The sequence below is a fragment of the Bos indicus x Bos taurus genome, chromosome 23, assembly GCF_003369695.1.
Source record: "Bos indicus x Bos taurus breed Angus x Brahman F1 hybrid chromosome 23, Bos_hybrid_MaternalHap_v2.0, whole genome shotgun sequence".
NCBI classification, from domain to species: Eukaryota; Metazoa; Chordata; class Mammalia; order Artiodactyla; family Bovidae; genus Bos; species Bos indicus x Bos taurus.
The window spans coordinates 33,729,871-33,751,442 of record NC_040098.1 but is presented as its reverse complement, the minus strand read 5'-3'; the positions used below and the strand labels follow the sequence as shown (position 1 = coordinate 33,751,442).

General features: G+C 41.4%; 1 protein-coding gene across 4 annotated transcripts in view; it reads right to left on the bottom strand.

Moving 5' to 3' along the window:
* LOC113881341 (cytidine monophosphate-N-acetylneuraminic acid hydroxylase) overlaps positions 1–21,572 on the bottom strand; it is an 82,742-nt gene that overhangs the window by 42,991 nt on the left and 18,179 nt on the right. For 2 of the 4 annotated variants that reach the window (XM_027524303.1, XM_027524305.1), the window contains exons 2-3: positions 2,895–2,993; positions 2,452–2,655 (exon numbers count right to left, since the gene is read on the bottom strand). In XM_027524303.1, the coding sequence (XP_027380104.1) occupies positions 2,452–2,655; positions 2,895–2,902 (212 nt within the window). In that variant the 5' untranslated portion in view covers positions 2,903–2,993. Of the gene's footprint in view, positions 1–2,451; positions 2,656–2,894; positions 2,994–15,024; positions 15,355–21,572 lie in introns of those variants that run through there. The other 2 variants (XM_027524304.1, XM_027524306.1) reach the window with 2 other exon arrangements.

The window sequence follows — 21,572 nt, the reverse complement described above, 5'->3', positions numbered from 1 at the left end:
GGGAAGCATGGCAGGGTCTTAATTGTCATGGGCAGCAGGCAGACAGCAGGAAGGTGACAGCTCCAGGCACTAAGAGGTTGTGAAAAGCTATTAAATTTGAAAAATGAGAACCACAACTTATGAGAGTTGCTGATCTTGGTTATGTGTGAAGAAGAAAAATGGCTGAGGTAGGGAGGGTAGAGGAGGTAGCTCATTACTCTTAAGTGTCTCCTTGTAGAGAGATTCCTCAGGCAGATTGCTGCACAGAGCACCCGGGGAGAAGCAATCAAATTTGGAGCAATGGATGCGGGACTACAGGGTGTGAGTTACTCTGAGGATGGAGTTGACAGTGCCAGCTCCAGGTTAGCCTGACAACAGTAGGGTGAAACGAGGATCAACCACCCTAAAGGCTTTGCATGGAGGAGAGAAAGGCCAGTCTGGGGCAAAGTGATCACTCTGTTAGGATAATCAAGCCAGATTCAAGAACAAGCTGAATTCCTATAAATAATCTCATTCCTAAGCTATACCAGAAGCTCAAGACAGAGTAATAATCGTAAAGGTAATTGACGTGTATTGAGTGCCTATCATATGACAGATATTGTTTTAAGTGTTTTTTGTGTTGGAAATCACTTAATCCTCTGAGCAGCCAGACAGAACAGGTAACACTCATTTTCACTCTATAAAGGAGAAGACCAAGGTCCAGAAAGGCTAAAAAACTTGTCCATGTTCACGGGGCTGATAAGTGGTAAGGCCAGGTTTCTGAAGAGGGCAGATTGTGATGAAAGATCAAGCTGCTAATTACAAAGCTACACTCCCTCCAATGGCTGGCTACGTGAGCTCCATGGTGAAAGCCCATTGAGGACAGAGGAAAAGCAAAGTCCCCAACCGCAACAGTCAGAAGACCTCAAGGTCCCAGAGTGCCCACAGAAGCTCACTAGTGACAGAAAAAGCCATGGCTGAGGTTTCCCTGGGTTAAATCCACTGAGAAGATGGAAGGGACTCAAAGCAGGGCTGTCAGCAAATAACCATGAGGGTCTCCGAGAGTAGAGTTGCTGCTCAAAGTATATCCCATACAATACTTGGAACCTATCTATGCTGAAAATATATTCATTGTTTACCTGAAATGTAGATTTCTGTTTGCCTTCTGTTTGCCTAATCTAGCAATCCCATCAGAGGAGCCAAACAGGAGACAGGTGTCAACACTGTTTCTGTCCTGAAACTAAGAATGTAGTGAAGCAAATCTGTATGCAGGTGTAAGAATATTCTAGACTTGGGTAATGGTCATCTTTACAATTCTAGCAGGGAGCTCTTAGACAACTACCCAGCTCCTCTGAATCCACCTGCATGAAACCGCCCACAGATGACCTGAGAAATCAAATCAACAACAGTAGAAGACAAGTCTGATGTGAGAGTGGCTAAAAAGCACCCAGGTCAAGTAAGGCTGAAAAGAAGCTTGGAAAAGTGGGGTCAGCCACTCATTCATTGCCAGTGTTGAGCATCAAGCTGACAGAGCATCCCCTCTCCACTACCTTCCCTGTCTCTGCCAGAGTGTGCTGCTATCTCTTCGGCTGTCACTGAAAACAAGACAAAGCAAAACAAAAATCCACAGCAATCCTGCCCTGGTATTGTCCCAGAACTGGGGAGGGAGGTCATCTACATGTAGTCTTAATCAACGGATAGGGGAGGAGGGGTAGCAGCACCAGTTTTCCAAGAAATGATCAGAAGCGCCTCTGTTCAGAGCAGGTACAGTTGGGGCTCTGCCATGTGGGGTTTTTAATTACTGCAAGGTGGTCAGGGAAAGTCTATCTGCTCCCCAGCAGAGTTTGGACTAGGGCCTGCTCCACTCATACTTCTGGGAGAGCAGGAAAGGAAACTCCAAAGAGGCTTGAGTCTTGGAACATAAAAGCTATCACGCACACCCAACCCTTCACGCACATACACAGACCCACGTACCTTAGAAATGTCACTGTTTATCAAGCTAGGAATCCATTTGCAATTAGAGTTCTTGAGAGAGAATGGGAAATTAAGTCAAGGTCAGAATGTCTTGAGATCAGAGAAATACCCTAAATGTGCACAAGCAAGTTACAAATTTGCTAGAAGAAATAATTTGTTAGTTGTTTCACTTGATTTCCACACTTCTGGCCAAATCTAATTATAAGAAGGGTCAGTGGGGGAGGGGGATGATTTGGGAGAATGGCATTAAAACATGTATAATATCATATAAGAAATGAATCACCAGTCCAGGTTCGATGCAGGATACAGGAAGCTTGGGGATGGTGCACTGGGATGGACCCAGAGGGATGGTCTGGGGAGGGAGGTGGGAGGGGGCTTCAGGATGGGGAACACGTGTACCCCTGTGGCCATTTTGATGTATGGCAAAACCAATACAATATTGTAAAGTAAAAAAATAAAATAAAATAAATAAATAAAAAAGAAGGGTCACCAGAGAAAAAGCAGAATGACTCACGGTACCTTCCATCTAAATCCTCGATATCTTTTATGAACAGGCCTCCTTGGTGCTTGCACATATTCTTGCATGCTCGCAGGAGGCTCTTACTCTTATACAAGATGTAATCTTTGCCAGTGCTCTTATTTCGAACAAAATTGATTCCTTCCTTGAGATTGGCGACTTCAGCAGGGGAGAGACACAAGAGGAGCTCAGCTGTTTGTTCGATGCTGTGAAAAGGCAAACATTTTGAGAGGAAACAGAGACATTGTTAGGTTTTAAGAGAGAACAATTTGGCAATGGCAGTCAAAACCTCTTTTTTTTCTTAAGATACTATGTAAGGCCAGCCTTCCAAGTACCTGGGCTGAGCGGCAGCTGATGGTGAACTTTCTTCCCTCCTTTAAATGCCCATCCTACTTGTCGAGGGTTGACCCCACCTTCCCAGCAAAGTAATGCCTCCCTCACTTGCCTGCCCATAGTCTGTCGTTGCCTCTCCCTGGGTATTTCAGAAGAATGGCAGCTGTCACTTCAGCTTCTGTGGCTCATTCACTCCCCCCAAGGCAGAAGTCTGCGTGGAGAAAGAGGATGTACACTCAGCTCAGTATTTCCGTTGGTGATGTCTCCTCCTGAAATAAGTTTCTTTCAGAAGCCCTCTATGTTTAGCTTCAATAACTGCTCCTCACCTTCAAGCTTTCACATCAGGACCTCCTCTCTTTGCCCACCGAGAGTCACTCTTTAGGTTCAAAAGTAACTCAATCACTGCTCCTTGGTTCACCCTTCCAAGCCCCCCACCCACCCCCAGGTCAAATCTAACGTTTCTTTCTTTTTTTACTTTCTAGAAAACATGAAATTTATTCTTTCTTTTAGGGCATAGCCATCATCTTGTATAGATACAAAATTAAAGATGTGATGAGAACTCTTAGGACTTACTCAACAACTTTCATATATAATATACAGTAGTGTTAGTTATGGGGCTTCCCAGGTGGCGCTAGTGGTAAAGAACCCACCTGCCAATGCAGGAGACATAAGAGACACAGGTTCTATTCCTGGGTCGGGAAGATCCCCCGAGGAGGGCATGGCAACCTACCCCAGTATTCTTGCCTGGAGAATCCCCGTGGATGGAAGAGCCTGACGGGCTATAGTCCATAGGGTCACAAAGAGTCAGACATGACTGAAGTGACTTAGCATGCACACACACAGTATTAGTTATGTTTATCCGATTGTACATTACATTCCCAGAACTTATCTTACAGTTGGAAGTTTGTACCTTCTGCTAACTTTCGTTCAGTTCCCCTTCCCTCCACACCCTGCCTCTGATAACCACCAATCTGATCTCTTTTTCTATGAGTTTATCTTTAAAGTATAATTGACCTCCAACAGTTATGTTAGTTCCTGGTACACAATATACTGATTGATATTTCCATACGTTTTAAATGATCACTATGATAAGCCTAGCACTGTAAGTCTAGCACTTCTTAATGTGTATTTACTGTAGAACATTATATCCTGGTACCTGTGTACCATCCTACTTACTTGTACATAGATGCTTTTAAAATCACTCTCTCTACTTTTCTCTCCCCACCACTTAGCAGACTGCCTATCTTTAACAGCTAGCTGAAGACTGAACCAACTGCACCTAATCTGAGTCATTTATAAAAAGCTCCAGCAGAAAATGAAGCATTTAATCTTTCATATTTATTCAGGGAAACTACAAATGTTACATTTCTCAAACTCCAGTCTTTAAACAAACTCTCTTTATGATGCAACTCTGAATCATAGTGGAATATAATTTTTGTGAAGAGGGACTTCAAAATAACTTAGCATATCCATGGTATGAAATCTGGATGCATGTTTAATTCTATATTCCACCCCAAACCAAAAGTGGTCAAAATTCTTTTCATATCTTAAATTAAAATTGATTTGATTTTCATGTACATTTTTGGCACTTTCATTTCTGGAAGCAAAATCTGCAGATTTCTTAAAGAGGAAATTAAATAATATTATAAAAATACCATAACAAGAAATAACAGAGAAGTTACTTCTAATTTTCAGCTAATAAGGCAGAATTCTAACTGAGAATTACCCGTTTCTTCAAAATGGATTCTCATTGTCACTTCTGTCCCAAATTCCTGGTAATTCTGTTCATAGTAGACTTGAAATGTTTCCAAATATATGTTTTAAATGTATTTGATAGAAAGGAATCCATGATAAGCCCCATGAAGCTCTTTTATCTTTATTCTTCTGAGTGCAAATATCCGACACAAGTCAAAGCAAATCCTGAGGCAATTTCTGGAATAATCAATCCACACATGTAAAAAGAAACTCTTTCTAAATATTTTGTTTTACTTGATTGAATGAACCAATTAGCCAAAGTTCTCTGCTAGATTCTAAGGGTTTCATCAACTGTGTAAGACAAGTTGAACTAACTACACCTTTATTAATTCCTTGAGAATATCTACTGGAATCTAAAGCAAAATTTTAACATGTGCACTCCTACATACATGGTTTTATATTTCTTCCTTTTTTTTTTTTTAAAGACTCTACCTCCCTTTGGTTCCTTTTTAAAAAATATTTATTTATTTTGTATTTGGCTGCATCTGGTCTAAGTTGCAGCAGGCAGGATCTTCATTGCATCATGCAGGACCCTTTGCTGTGGTGCACTGACACTCTAGTTGCAGTGAGCAGGCTCAGTAGTTGCAGCGAGCAAGCTAAGTAGTTGTGGCACTCAGGCTTAGTTGCTCTGCAGCATGGGGGACCTTAGTTCCCTGAGCAGGGATCAAACCTGTGCTCCCTGCATTGCAAGGCAGATTCTTAACCACTGGACCACCAGGGAAGTTCCCTTTTATGTATTTTTTTTAATGGTTGCTGCTGCTGCTGCTGCTGCTAAGTCGCTTCAGTCGTGTCCGACTCTGTGCGACCCCATAGACGGCAGCCCACCAGGGTCGCACGTCCCTGGGATTCTCCAGGCAAGAATACTGGAGTGGGTTGCCATTTCCTTCTCCAATGCATGAAAGTGAAAAGTGAAAGTGAAGTCACTCAGTCGTGTCTGACTCTTAGCAACCCCATGCACTGCAGCCCACCAGGCTCCTCCATCCATGGGATTTTCCAGGCAAGAGTGCTGGAATGGGGTGCCATTGCCTTCTCCTTTAATGGTTAGTTTTCCCCAAAAGTTGATTTTTAAAGCTATTATTAATGAGTTGGATTCCATTAAAGTCAGGAAAGTAAAATTATAGTAAATTCTGCTTTGGGTATAAATAAAATATTTAAATTAAGAAGATGATGGGCATTGTAGTACACCTACTTTTCAACATTTCAATATTTTTTTCAAACACTTCAACGTGTGTGAAAAATAATCACTAAACACACATAAAAACATTTATATAGGGACACACATTTTTTTCCTTTTGCTTCAAACTTGGTGGTGTGGCATCCTGCTTTTAAAATTTTGATATTTTCTTTCTCATGAAATTTTAGCTTTGGTGTTGACTTCTTAAATATTATTTTAATGATATTCATCTTGATTATATTCATCTATAAAGCCAAGAATCTTCCAGAAGGTTAAGCTCTGAGAAAAAGAGCTAGAGGAAGAAAAGGCAACTCATTCAGAACTGTCAATCTATAAATGACTTTGTTACCATAATTTTTAAATTAGATTCATATTTTTTATAATTTTATTTATTTATTTTTGGCTGTGCTGAGTTTTCATTGCTGCGTGGGATTCTTCTGTAGTTGTGGCAAGCACAGGCTGCTCTCTTGTAGCGGAAGGGCTTCTCATTGTGGGGGCTTCTCTTTTCGGACCACGGACTCTAGAGAGAGAGCTTCAGTAGCTGCAGTATCAGGGCACAGTAGCTGCAGCTCCTAGGCTCCAGAGAACAGGCTCAATAGTTGAGAAAAACCAGCTTAGCTGCTCCATGGCATGTGGAATCTTCCTGGATGGGGGATCAAACCCATGTCTCCTGTACTGGCAGGCAGATTCTCCACTGCTGAGTCACCAGGAAAGCCCTGAGCTTTGTTTTCTGTGGGAAGATGTTCAATATTCTGTTCACAGGGATGTAAACTGCATGAATGCTGAGCTATAAAATGTCTGTCACATGGTAGTAAATACCTCATGAATGAAGGAATACACTCCCAAGAAGGCACTATGTCCTCCATTTGGACAAAGAGTGTGAGATGCTTCCAAAAGTCACAGATTAAAGAAAAGATCAAATTACTGCTCACATAAGTTTTAAAAAGTAACTTGGAGTAATTCCCTGGTGGTCCAGTAGTTAGAATTCAGCATTCTCACTGCCAGGGTCCCAGGTTTGATCCCTAGTCAGGGAACTAAGATCCCACATGCTGCATGGCATGATCTAAAAAAAAGGAAGTCTCATACTCAAAATGCTTTGGGAACCAAGGACCTAGCAGAAGAATGTCAGACTGCAAGCTTCATACAGAAATCTTTTACCATTGCATTTTCTGCTAGGTACTTCATAAATATTTGTTGAACCAATAACATGAAATAGTCAAGATTGCAAATGGCCTTCAAGCTGTTCCAGAAGTCAAAATGAGAAATTGAGAGACAGTAAATTCTCATGAGGCTGTATGAGTAGACAAAATCAGACCAAATAGGAAGAAATATTAGAGAAAAATTATTCCAGTTATTTTAGAATAATGGATTCTAATCTAAGCTGTTCAATAAAGAGTCATCAGCTTACACCGTTCCCTTAAGACCCCGCATTGCATGTTTCATTACAAAAGGCCATAGAAACAGTGGGTGTTAACCAGAAAGCACACTGAAAATAAGATAAAATTTACGATCTTGCCTTTATTCAAAACCACTCAGGGTCCACAACTAGATATGCTGTGCAGTTTGGGTTCCCCACTCCATAGGGAAGACATATCAGGGTTGGGAGAGGTCCTGAGAAATGAGATCATAGTTATGAACTAGATGGAAGGGAATCAGCAATTCTGACACTTCTATACACATACACTAGAATTGCACCATTAAATACATGGATAACAATGGTGAGAGCCAGCTTTCTCATGGTTGGAGTGGGACTTACAGATAAGCAAGGGGAGGAAGCTAGAATAACCCATGTGGTAATGGAATACTTAGAGATAAACATATAGCCTTGGATGTGAACATTAAAAAAGAAAAGCTAAAAAGCATCCATCTCAAAAAACATTAAAGAACAATAAAATAATGGAAAGAAAGTACGAGAATTATAAAACAGAAGCTCTACAGAGACAGGATCAACAAAGGCAAAAGATAATGGAACCACCAAGAAAGTGAAGGGACAACACACAAACCAGGAGAAGATGTTTGCAAATTATGTATGTAATAAGGATCAGATATCACGAGTTTATTTTTTAAAAACTCTTAAAAGTCAATAACAAAACAAAGGAATTAGGAATGGTAAAGGAGTCCATATACCCAACTGATGCAGAGTTCCAGAGAATAGCAAGGAGAGATAAGAAAGCCTTCTTAAGTGAACAATGCCAAGTAACAGAGGAAAACAATAGAATGGGACAGACTATCCAATTAAAATAAATTAATTAACTTTAAAAAAAGAATGGGACAGACTAGCGATCTCTTCAAGAAAACTGGAGATATCAAGGGAACATTTCATGCAAAGATAGACACAATAAAGGACAGACATGGTAAGGACCTAATAGAAGCAGAGGAGATTAAGGAAAGGTGGCAAGAATACACAGAACTATACAAAAAAAGGTCTTAATGACCCAGATAACCATGACAGTATGGTCACTCACCTAGAGCCAGACTTCCTGGAATGTGAAGTCAAGTGGGTCTTAGAAAGCATTACTACCAACAAAGCTAATGGAGGTGATAGAATTCCAGCTAACCTATTTAAAATCCTAAAAGATGATGCTGTTAAAGTGCTGCACTCAATATGTCAGCAAATTTGGAAAACTCAGCAGTGGTCACAGGACTGGAAACAATCAGTTTTCATTTCAATCCCAAAGAAAGGCAATGCCCAAGGATGTTCAAGTGAAAGTGAAAGTCACTCAGTCAGGAATATACAGTCCACGTAATTCTCCAGGCCAGAATACTAGAGTGGGTAGCCTTTGGGATCAAACCCAGGTCTCCTGCATTGGAGGCAGATTCTTTACCAGCTGAGCCACAAGGGAAGCCCAAGAATGTTCAAACTACTATACAGTTGTGCTCATTTCACATGCTACCAAGGTAATGCTTAAAATCCTTCAAGCTAGGCTTCACCAGTACGTGAACTAAGAACTTCCAGATGAACAAGCTAGGTTTTGAAGAGGCAGAGGAACCAGAGATCAGATTGCCAACATTCGTTGAAGCATAGAGAAAGCAAGGGAATTCCAGAAAAACATCTCCTTCCGCTTCATTGACTATGCTAAAGCCTTTGACTATGTGGATCACAACAAACTGGAAAATTCTCAAAGAGATGGGAATACCAGACCACCTTACTGTCTCCTGAAAAACCTGTATGCAGGTCAAGATGCAACAGTTAGAACTAGACATGGAACAGCTGACTGGTTCAAAATGGGGAAAGCAGTATGACAAGGCTGTATATTGTCAACATGATTTTTTAACTTATATGCAGAGTACATCATGCAAAATGCTGGGCTGGATGAATCACAAGTTGGAATCAAGTTTGCCAGGAGAAATATGAACTAACATCATATACGCAGATGATGGCAGAAAGCATAGGGACTCTAATGACAGAAAGCAAAGAGGAACTAAAGAGCCTCTTGATAAAGGTGAAAAAGGAGAGTGAAAAGGCTGGCTTAAAACTCAATATTAAAAAACTAAGACCATGGCATCCAGTCCCATCATTTCATGGCAAATAGATGGAGAAAAATTGGAAGCAGTGACAGATTTTATTTTCTTGGGTTTCAAAATCGCTGTGGATGGTGATTGTCGCCATGAAATTAAAAAACACTTGCTCCTTGGAAGGAAAACTATGACAAAGCTAGACAGCATATTAAAAAGCAGACATATCACTTTGCAAACAAAGGTCCATATAGTCAAAGCTATGATTTTTCCAGTAGTCATGTATGGATGTGAGAACTCAACCATAAAGAAGGCTGAGTCTCAAAGAATTGGTGTCCTGAAATTGTGGAGATGGAGAAGACGCTTGAGAGTCTCTTGGACTGCAAGGGGATCAAACCAGTCAATCCTAAAGGAAATCAACCCTAAATATTCATTGGAAAGACTGATTCTGAAGCTGAAGTTCCAATGCTTTGGCCACCTGATACAAAGAGACAACTCACTAGAAAAGATCCTGATGCTGGGAAAGACTGAAGGCAAAAGGAGAAGATGGTGGCAGAGGATGATATAGTTAAATAGCATCACTGACTCAATGGATCTGAATTTGAACAAACCCCAGGAGATAGTAGAAGGATGGGGAAGCCTGGCAAGCTGCAGTCCATAGTGTTGCAAAGAGTCAGACATGACTTAGCAACTCAGCAACAACAAAGGATTTGAACAGACATTTCTGCAAAGAAGATATATGAATGGTCAGTAGCATTCATGAACAGAAGCTCCACACCATTAGTCAAGTCGCGCTTAGTCACTCAGTCCTGTCTGACTTGGCGACACCATGGATTGTAGCCTACTAGGCTCCTCTATCCATGGGAATTCTCCAAGCAAGAATACTGCAGTGGGTTGCCATGCCCTACTCCAGGGGATCTTCCCAACTCAGAGATTCAACCCAGGTCTCCTGCATTGCAGGCAAATTCTTTACTTGCTGAGCCAATAGGGAAGGCCATTAGTCAAGAGGCACATGCAAATCAAAACTATGATGACTTAACATTTCACATCCATTAGGATGCCTATTATAAATATAGGCAGTAATAGGTCTTCCCTGGTAGCTCAGACGGTAAAGCGTCTGCCTGCAGTGTGGGAGACCCGGGTTAGATCCCTGGGTTGGGAAGATCCCCTGGAGAAGGAAATGGCAACCCACTCCAGTACTCTTGCCTGGAAAATTCTGTGGACTGAGGAGCCTGGTAGGCTATAATCCATGGGGTCGCAAAGAGTTGGACACAACTGAGCAACTTCACTTCACTTCACTTCAGGCAGTGATAAGTGTTGGTGAAGATACAGAAAAACAGGAGGCAACATCTTTTGCTGGGTGAAACTTCTGAAAACAGTTTTGCAGATTGTCAACATGTTAAACATGTAGTGTCTGTAGGATCCAACAGTTCAACTTCCATAGGTCTCTACCCCAAAGAATTGAAAACAAGTCCACATAAAAACTTGTACATGAAAGTTCAGTTCAGAAATAACTGAATAATGAATAATAAAGTTAAATAATAATAACTGAATAATAAAGTTCAGTTCAGAAAGTTCAGAAATAACCAAAATATGAAACAACTCAAATTCCATCAACTGATTAGTGAATAAATAAAATATGCATGTCTACACAATGGAATACAGTTGACCCTTGAACAATGTGAGGGTTAGAGGTGCTGACACTCTGAGCAGTTCAAAGTCTGCACATAACTACAGACCACCTTCCATACCCACAGGTCCACAGTCAAAGATTCACCCAACCATGGAGCATTAGTACTGTTTGTACTATTTTAAAAATCTGCCTATAAATAGACTAGAGCAGTTCAAACCTATGTTGTTCAAGGATCAACTGTACCACTAGGTAATAAAAAAGGAGTGAAGGAGTGATACTTGCTACACCAGAAATAAACCTTAAAAAATCTTGCTAAGTGAAAAAAGCCAGATACAAAAACCACATATCATATAATTCCATTTACATTAAATGTCCAGAATGTGCATATCTGTAGAGATATGATGTAGACTGATGGTTAGCAAGGATGGGTACATATGTGAATGGGAAATGGGAAGAGGCTGATAACTGGGCATTCTTTTGGGGGAGTGATGGAGAGTCAAAAATTAGATTGTGGAAAATAGCTGCACAACCCAACCAGTATACTGAAGATCACTGACAGTATAATTATATCAGGCCAATTTCATGGTACTGAAGTGAAGTGCTAGTTGCCCAGTAATGTCTGACTCTTTGCAACCCCATGGATTATAGCCCAGCAGGCTCCTCTGTCCATGGAATTCTCTAGTCAAGAATACTGAGGGTATTTCCCTCAGTGGAAATGGCTAGAGGGTAGCCATTTCCCTCTCCAGGGTATCTTCCAGAGCCAGGGATTGAACCTGGGTCTCCTGCATTGCAGGCAGATTCTTTACTGTCTGAGCCACCAGGGAAGGCCCATGTACCTAAATCATGTATCAATAAAGCTATTGATATAGCTTTAGACATGAGTGTGCACATGTCTACTGTGCATAGACAGTTTCATAAAATTTTATTCCATACATACATTTGCATTCAGTTCAGTTCAGTTGCTCAGTCATATCCGACTCTTTGCGACCCCAGGAATCACAGCACGCCAGGCCTCCCTGTCCATCACCAACTCCCGGAGTTCACTCAAACTCACGTCCATTGAGTCGGTGATGCCATCCAGCCATCTCATCTCTGTTGTCCCCTTTTCCTCCTGCCCCCAATCCTTCCCAGCATCAGAGTCTTTTCCAATGAGTCAACTCTTCACATGAGGTGGCCAAAGTACTAGAGTTTCAGCTTTAGCATCATTCCTTCCAAAGAAATCCCAGGGCTGATCTCCTTTATAATGGACTGGTTTGATCTCCTTGGAGTCCAAGGGACTCTCAAGAGTCTTCTCCAACACCACAGTTCAAAAGCATCAATTCTTCGGCGCTCAGCTGTCTTCACAGTCCAACTCTCACATCCATACATGACCACTGGAGAAACCATAGCCTTGACTAGATGGACCTTTGTTGGCAAAGTAATGTCTCTGCTTTTCAATATGCTATCTAGGTTGGTCATAACTTTTCTTCCAAGGAGTAAGCATCTTTTAATTTCATGGCTGCAGTCACCATCTGCAGTGATTTTGGAGCCCCAAAAAATAAAGTCTGACACTGTTTCCCCATCTATTCCAATGAAGTGATGGAACCAGACGCCATGATCTTCATTTTCTGAATGCTGAGCTTTAAGCCAACTTTTTCACTCTTCTCTTTCACTGCATAGCTACCACTAAAATCAAGACATCTGACTCTTCCATCAAGACCAAGGAACTTGCTGAATATAACTCCCAAGGACTGGCCTTTACAGTCATACCCCACTATCGCCTCTGCTCTGGCAATCTCTGATTTGTCCTCTACCCTTATAATGTGATCATTTCACAAATGATATATAAATGGAACCCTACAGCATTAAATTGACTTTTAAACTCTCCAACTCCCTCCCATAAAAAATTACAGCTCAGCCTTGAATGCTGTCCAGCTAGTTCTCTCTCACCTCCTGTTTACAGCTGGACATACTTTCTGCGGTGCTAGTTTCTACACACCTCACAGCTTATTAGTTTTCATCCGACATTTCTGACCATTCTTATATTTCCATTGTAGACTCATCTTTCCTTTGTGTACCTGGTCATGAAACATTGTAGCTCCTAAAAGCTCAGTCCTTTTCTGTTTTAAATTTATTGTTGGCTGTGCTGGGCCTTCACTGCAGCGAGCGGGGGCTGCTCTCTAGTTGCGGTGTGTGGGCTTCTCACTGCGGTGACTTCTCCTGTTGCAGAGCGCAAGCTCTAGGCTCAGGGGCTTCAGTAGTCATGGCACTCAGGCTTAGTAGCTCCAAGGCATGTGGAGTCTTCCTGGACCAGGAATCAAACCACTGGACTTTATCCACTGGACCACCAGTGAAATCCAAGGCTCAGTTCTGCACCTTCCTCATTTAACATTTTCCCCCTAAGGGATCATCCACACCCATGACTCCAGAACACAATGACTCTCATATGAGCAGACCTGATCCAGGAAGCCATATCTGTAGAACTAACTGCCTTTTACACATATACATTAGGATGTCCTAAAGACACCTGAAACTGAGTGTGTCCAAAATCCAATTCAACACATCTCATTCATCCCCAAACCTTCAAAGGTCCACCATGACACCCCCATTACCTTTGATGCCACCCTTTCTCTCACTATCCCATGTTCAATTCAAGTCTCTCACTTTCACCTCTTAAGTCTATCTCACAGCCATCCCATTCTAACCCTGATCCAGCTACCATCGTCTCCCTCTGGACTACTGTCAGGGCCCCTTAAAGGGTCACCCTACATTCACTCTCTGTTCTTTCCACTATGGTCAGAATGACATATTTAAAATGAAAATTTCAAAAGAGCCTCATCCTGCAAGTCCTTCTCCCACCTCTTGAAAATGCATCATATCCTCCCATTGCTCCTAGGAGAAAGAACAAAATTCCTAAAACGGCCTCAGAGGTGATGCACAGGGACCCCAATCACTTCCTCCAGCTCCGTTTGAATTACGTTTTTTCTTCTAATATCGTTTCTTCAAGGTACTGGCCGATACCTAGACTATACTTCCTGAGGCCTTCTTCACGGATTTAACTCTCCTTACCCTTTTGATCGCAGTTCAGTCATCTGCACTGGGAAGTCTTCCCCAAAGAAGGTCAAATCCTACTGTTATACACAAAGCACTATAATGTATCTTTCTTTCATGTGACTTATCAAACTTATAATTTCATGTTTAATTATGAGATTAACTAATATCTGTATGCCCCCAAGATAGGTGACAGTCACCGGAAGGAAGGAACCCAGCCTGTGTGAGTTTGCCTTGCACCCCTAGAGTCTACCACACATGAGGATTCCAATGAATATTATTTGTCAAAAGAATAAATGAATATTCCAATTACTGACTCACAGTGATTCCTAGAAAACCTTATTTTTTTTAATAACCTGGAACTTACACATGCCATTATGCCTAGAATATCTTTAGAATAGGTTCATATTTTCTTAGGAACTAGCATGTACCCAAATATAACATTGGCATTCTAAAAGTTAACTATTCTACAGACAGTATGCCCATTGTGACTAGGTGGCAATAAAGTTTATGTGGATTACAGTTGATATTTCCCTATAAAATCAAGTTGTAAAAGGCAATTAAGTTCTTCTCCAGCTCACGAAATCCTAACCATGCCCTGAATATTCAGCTTTCTATTCTTAGGAGCTATAAAACAGAGTGTCCTTTTGAGCCATGATATCAGGGTACATTTTATTCCAGAGCACCCTACAACTCCAAATCTTGAGTCCTCCATACTCTTTCACCTCTGAATCCTTAGTATTTCTTTTGGTGCTAAAGCTTTCTGAGGACCGGACAAAGCAGTCCAGTAAGATAGCTAGGTAAGATACTAGTAGAAGGAAAATTTCAAAGACAAGATCGATTGGCAGCCAGAGGGAAAAATAAGGGCAATCTACAGAAAAGGAGATGTCACCAGAGACGGGGTTGAGTGAAGTGGACAGGGCTTGGAGAGAGGGCACCCTGGCAGATAACCATCCAGGGCAAGCAGGGTGTGGGCAAGGCAAGCTCGATATCTAAATAACTGGGCAATCTGTGAATTAGATGTTCCTGGGATGGCACAGACTATATCCACAAAAATGGTCTTAACATCATGAACTCCACCCCACCCTCACCCCCAACCACGAGCTCTCAGTTCTTGTACCTTTTCATCAGACAAAGGCAAACTATCAAAATTACCAATCCTAAATTCAGTAGGAAAACAATTTTAAATTGTACCTTTGTTCCAGTCCAGGTAGAAAGGGGCCAAACAGCTCCTCAGAGAAAGAAGAAACAGTGAGATTGAAATCTTCTTCTGAATGATGTTTAGAATTTCTAGAGTGGCTGCAGTTTGGAAATCTCAATTTGCTTAGGAACAGACTTGATTTGATTTCTTCAGAGCCAGAAAACCTTTTCAAAAGCAATTATGAGAGCACAGCTGGCCAGTCAAACTTCTGGAAGTATGAGCACTCAGCAGATGTGAAATTCACCCGTCATGTTAATATATCTGCCATTATCTCTGTTACTGTTTTGGTCCCACCCATACAGCTCAGTTTCGGTAAACTCCTCATTCCTTGCCAACACCAAGATGTGAAATGTGGAGTACGTGTCAATAGAGGGTGAGGGCGGGCAGGTATGCTTTATAGACCTATTAGTGGGGTGAAGAAGGAAACACATTGAAGAATTAATATCCCTACCCAAACTTCCTTAACTCTTTTGAAAGTGAGTCAGCCCATCTCATATGCACAATGTTTTCTTTTGTTTTAATATTTATTCGGCTGCACCACACCCTCCTAGCAGCATGCAGGATCTTCACTTGTGGCATGTGAATTCTTAGTTGCAACATGTGCGATCTAGTTTCCTCACCAGGGATTGAACCTGGGCCCCCTGCATTGGGAGTGTGGAGTTTTAGCCACTGGACCACCAGGGAAGTCCCCATGATGTATTTTTAATGCAATAAGAATAACTGCTTCATTAGAAATGGAAAGGTTCTGTGTAGAATGTTTCCCATTAGGATGCAGACAGCAGAAGGTTGGTACAGAGTGCAGAGGGTGTAGAGTATAGAGTGAAGTTCCTATACTCCTCTGTATAGAGTGCTTACAATGATGTATAATGATATCATCCCTTCTCCTAGCAGCCAAGAGTGTCATGAGCAGGAGCCTGCTTTTGTAGATAACCCTGTGATTTCAGGGGCTTCCCTGGTGGCTCAGACAACAAAGAATCCACCTACAATGTGAGAGACCTGGGTTTGATCCCTGTTTGGGAAGATCCCCTGGAGAAGCGAATGGCTACCCACTTCAGTATTCTTGCCTGGAGAATTCCATGGACAGAGGAGCCTGGCAGGCTACAGTCCATGAGATCTCAGAGTTGGAGACTACTGAATGATTTTCATTTTCTCTTTTTGTGGTTTCAGAGGGCTTCCCAGGGGGCGCTAGTGGTAAAGAGCCCACCTGCCAATGCAGGAGACATAGAGATGTGGGTTTGATCCCTGGGTCAGGAAGATCCCCTGGAGAAGGGAATGGCAACCCACTCCAGTATTCTTGTTTGGAGAATCTCATGGACAGAGAAGCCTGGCAAGCTATAGTTCATAGGGTCGCAAAGTCAGACACAACTAAAGCCACTTAACATAACAACCCTTCCCTTAGAGCCCCAACCAGTGTCAATTCGGGGTCCAATCCTGGATCTCCTGAGAAATTTGTGGTTCTCTTCTTGGTTCATTGCCCTTTATTTGACAAATATCCTGTCCTTTGGCTGATCACTATTCCATCTCTAGTCAACAGGCTTTATGTGGTTCTTTGAGTGAGTGAGTGGTTCTTTAAACAAGTACAAAAAAGTGAAGGACACTCTGACATTTTGTCTGCCCATCAAGTTTTTTGTTGTTGTTTGAAAGTTTTAATTTTATATTGTAGTATAGCTGTTTACAAATGTTGTGATAATTTCAGGTGGAAAGCAAAGTGACTCAGCCATACAGATGCACGTATTCATTCTCCTCCATCTTCTCTCCCATCCGGGCTGCCACGTAACATTAAGCAGAGTTCCCTGTCCTATACAGTAGGACCCTGTTGGTTATCCATTTTAAACATGGCAGAGTATACATGTCAATCCCAACTCCCCATCTCTTCCTCCCATGCTTCCCTGCCCTCCCTCTTCGCCTGGCAGCCGTTAATTCATTCTCTAAGTCTGTGAGTCTGTTTCTGTTTTGTAAATAAGTTCATTTGTATCATTTAAGTTCTACATGTAAGGCATGTCATACAATATTTCTCCTTCTCTTTCTGACTTACTTCACTCAGCATGACAATCTCTAGGTTCATCCATGTCACTGTAGGCATGCATGCTAAGTCTCTTCAGTCACATCTGACTCTCTGTGACCCTATGGACTTCACCCTGCCAGGCTTCTCTCCGTGGGATTCTCCAGGCAAGCATACTGGAGTGGGTTGCCATGCTCTCCTCCAGGGGATCTTCCCAACCCAGAGATCAAACCTGCATTTCTTATGTCTCCTGCTTTGGCAGAGGGTTCTTTATCACTAGGGCCATCTAGGAAGCCCACATGTTGCTGCAAATGGCATTATTTAATCCTTCTTAATGACTAATATTCCATTGTGTGTATATATATATGTGAAAGTGAAAAGTGAAAGTGAAAGTGGCTCAGTCGTGTCCGACTCCATGGACTATACAGTCACGGAATTCTCTGGGACAGAATACTGGAGTGGGTAGCCTTTCCCTTCTCCAGGAGATCTTCCCAACCCAGGGAATCGAACCCAGGTCTCCCGCATTGCAGATGGATTCTTTACCAGTTGAGCCACTAGGGAAGCCCAGGAATACTAGAGTAGGTAGCCTATCCCACTGCATATATACCTCTTCTTTATCCATTCCTCTGTCAATGCTTCTCATCTTGTTTTAAAAACTCATATCATGTCCTTCTCCTTCACAAAAATCACCTATGCCACTTCTCACAGATTTATACTTTCTTCTGAATTCCTAAGGAATTCTGTACCTCACAATTTGCACTTTTGAAAAAAGTAATACAAGTTCTCTAAATATTTCCTCTGTGTTGGTCTTGTCTATTAGATTGTAAGCTAATGGAGCACAGAGAATGTGACTTAGGACTTGTATTCAAAACAGTGCTTACAATAATGTATAAGCAAACTCAGTAGCAAATTCCCTGTAAAGTAGCAAGAGGCTAGTTTTAACCACACCTCTTCTAGTTGGAGAAATGTCTCTTAATAGGATAAAAGAAGAAAGGGCTTCTATATAAGCCAATTCTTTTAGTTAACACCTCATCCTGAAAGTAGTATTTTCTTTCCCAAATCTAGAAGGTCTCTCAAATTCTTTCTTCTCTTGTTCTAGAAGACATCACATGATATTTTTTTGAACTGAGATATAACTTATAGTAAGATGCACTAATCTTGAATGTACATAGCTATATACCCATGTAACAACCTCCACATCAAGGTATAGAACATTTCTAGTACTCCAGCAAACTCTACTCAATTCTAGTACTCTAGTACTCCAGTCAATACCCATTCAAACAGTAACCACTCTTCTAACCTCTACCACCATAGGTTAGTTGTGCCTACTATTACCTTTTATACAAATGGAATCAATAGTCATATATCTGACCTTTTCTCCCACCATTATGACTATAAGTTTTATCCAGATTGTTATACACACAAGTGGAGCGTTCCTTTTCCTTGCTGTATAGTATTCCATTGTGTAAATACACTACATTTTATTTATCCTACTATTGTTAGATATTTGGATTGCTTCTTGTCTTGGCTATTTGGGTAAATATGCTATAAACATTCTTGTGCATACCTTTGGTGTACATAAGCACTCATCTCTGGAGTGTAATTTCTGGATCAAATGGTACATATACATTAAATTTTGGTAGACACTATCAACCAAAATTTCCCAATGAAGCTGTAGCAATTTACACTCCCCGTAGCAAATGCAAAAGAATTCCTGTTGCACTGTCACAACTTTTTGCATCAGACATTTTTGCAGTGTTTTTTAGTGTGTGATTAGACAATCGGACATTGCCGGTTGCACATTAAGCAAGTATGAACCCTTGTGATCGGTTTATAAGCCCTAACCTAACCATATGGACAACTCAAGTCAGCTGGCACCCAGAGGTATAATCTAAGGAATAGATACATCACATAGACAAAAGAGGACAGATGGTAATGAGTCTGTTATGTACTCCTGGCCAATAGTGATTCAGATATCTGAGAGAGGAGCAATAGCTAGTTCATGTTATAACAGCACCCTCTAGGGTTCATGTTTTATTGCTGGAGGTTGTATGGTTGTATATTAATTACATGCTTAATAAATTCTATATAAGCCTCACTTACGGAAAGGAAGTGGGAAACCACCAGAAAAAACTGAAACATGACATGCACAGTTGCTGAGGGAAACCACACCAACTGCCAAGAGGAAGTCAGACTCCTGCTTAGAAATAAGAGAAATCAAGAACGGTGGGGAAAAGTCAGCAATTTGCTCAACAAATTGAGCAATTAGAGCAAAGACACCTCTCCCCAAGATGGATTTTGTAGAAGAAACAAGAAAGGACTTAGACCTTTTTCATTAGTATGTTGAGGCACAAAATTGTCAGTTTAATAGCAGTGTCAGCTTAAAAAATATTCACAACCTCAAAGTTGAGAGTTAGACTTTCTTCAGTGAGAATTTTTAGGATTCCAAGTGCAGGAGGCAGCATCTCAAGTAAACCCTAAGAGAACTGCTCTGAGGAAGTGATGGGGGAATCAGATTATACAGAAGCTTTGAAACAAAGGTGTGGTAGTCTGAACATCGAAAGATATTGGTTTTTTTTAATTTATTTTTTAAATATAAATTTATTTATTTTAATTGGAGGTTAATTACTTTACAATATTGTATTGGTTTTGCCATACATCAACATGAATCCACCACAGGTATACACGTGTTTCCCATCCTGAACCCCACTCCCATCTCCCTCCCATACCATCCCTCTGGGTCATCCCAGTGCACCAGCCCCAAGCATCCTGTATCCTGTATCAAACCTGGACTGGCAACTCGTTTCATATATGATATTATACAGGTTTCAATGCCATTCTCCCAAATCATCCCACCCTCACCCTCTCCCACAGAGTCCAAAAAACTGTTCTATACGTCAGTGTCTCTTTTGCTGTCTCGCATACAGGGTTATCGTTATCATCTTTCTAAATTCCATATATACACGTTAGTATACTGTATTGGTGTTTTTCTTTCTGGCTTACTTCATTCACTTTCACTGCTGGGCATACACACCGAGGAAACCAAAATTGAAAGAGATACGTGTACCCCAATGTTCATCACAGCACTGTTTATAATAGCCAGGACATGGAAGCAACCTAGATGTCCATCAGCAGATGAATGGATAAGAAAGCTGTGGTACATATACACAATGGAGTATTACTCAGCCATTAAAAAAAATACATTTGAATCAGTTCTAATGAGGTGGATGAAAATTGGAGCCTATTATACAGAGTGAAAGATATTGTTAACTAAAGGAAAACCAAATATCTCAAGTTGAGGAATTTAGCACTTTTCTATGTATGGGAAGGTGCAAGAGTCTGGGCTTACTGAAATCATTCCTCTGATACGTACCTCACCCATCTGGAGCCAGTATCCTGTGTTTTCATATCCTGAGTTTCCTCAGGGCTCACTGTAGAGTATGGTTGCAGTCTGATGGCTGCTAGATGGCAGATATTCTTTCCTTCCTGAGTTTCCACAGGGCTCACCAGCTCACCATCAGTGGTGGCTGCTATGGCTAATGACTGTAACATCCTATGTTTACTGACATGGCAGGAAATATTCCATATATCATCAGGAACCTGAATTCAATCCACTGAATATTCTTAAGGAGAGAACAGATTTGTTGTATTGTATTGTATTGTATTATTCAGTCACTAAGTCATGACTGAGTGACTGAATGACTGAACAACAACAAAAATTCAGTCAGTAAGTCATATCTGACTCTCTGCAACCCCACGGATTGCAGCACAAAAGGCTCCTCTGTCCTCCACTATCTCCTGGAGTTTGCTCAAATTCTGAGCCATTGAGTTAGTTATGCTATCTAACCATCACATTCTCTGTCACGGACTGCAGCACAACAGGCTCCTCTGTCCTCCACTATCTCCTGGAGTTTGCTCAAATTCCAATCCATTGAGTCAGTTATGCTATCTAACCATCACATCCTCTGTCACCACCTTCCTCTTTTGCCTTCAACCTTTGCCAGCATCAATGTCTTTTCCAGTGAGCCAGCTCTTCCCATCAGGTGACCAAAGTACTGGAGCTTCAGTTTCAGCATCGGACCTTCCAGTGAATATTCAGGGTTGATCTCCTTTAGGATTGACTGGTTTGAGCTCCTTGCAGTCCAAAGAAGTCTCAAGAGTCTTCTCTAGCACCACAATTCAAAGGCATCACTTTTTCAGTGCTCAGCCTTCGTTTTGGTCCAACCCTCACATCCATACACCACTACTGGAAAAACCATAGCTTTGACTATATGGACCTTTGTCAGTAAAGTGGTGTCTCTGTTTTTAAATACACTGTCTAGGTTTGTCATAGCTTTCCTTCCAAGGAGCAAGCGTCTTTGAATTTCATAGCTGCAGTCACCATCCACCGTGATTTTGAAGCCTAAGAAAATAAAGTCTGTCACTGCTTCCACTTTTCCCCCATCTATTTGCCATGAGGTGATGGGACTGGATGCCATGATCTTAGTTTTTTAATATTGAGTTTTAAGTCCTCTTTTTCACTCTCCTCTTTCACCCTCA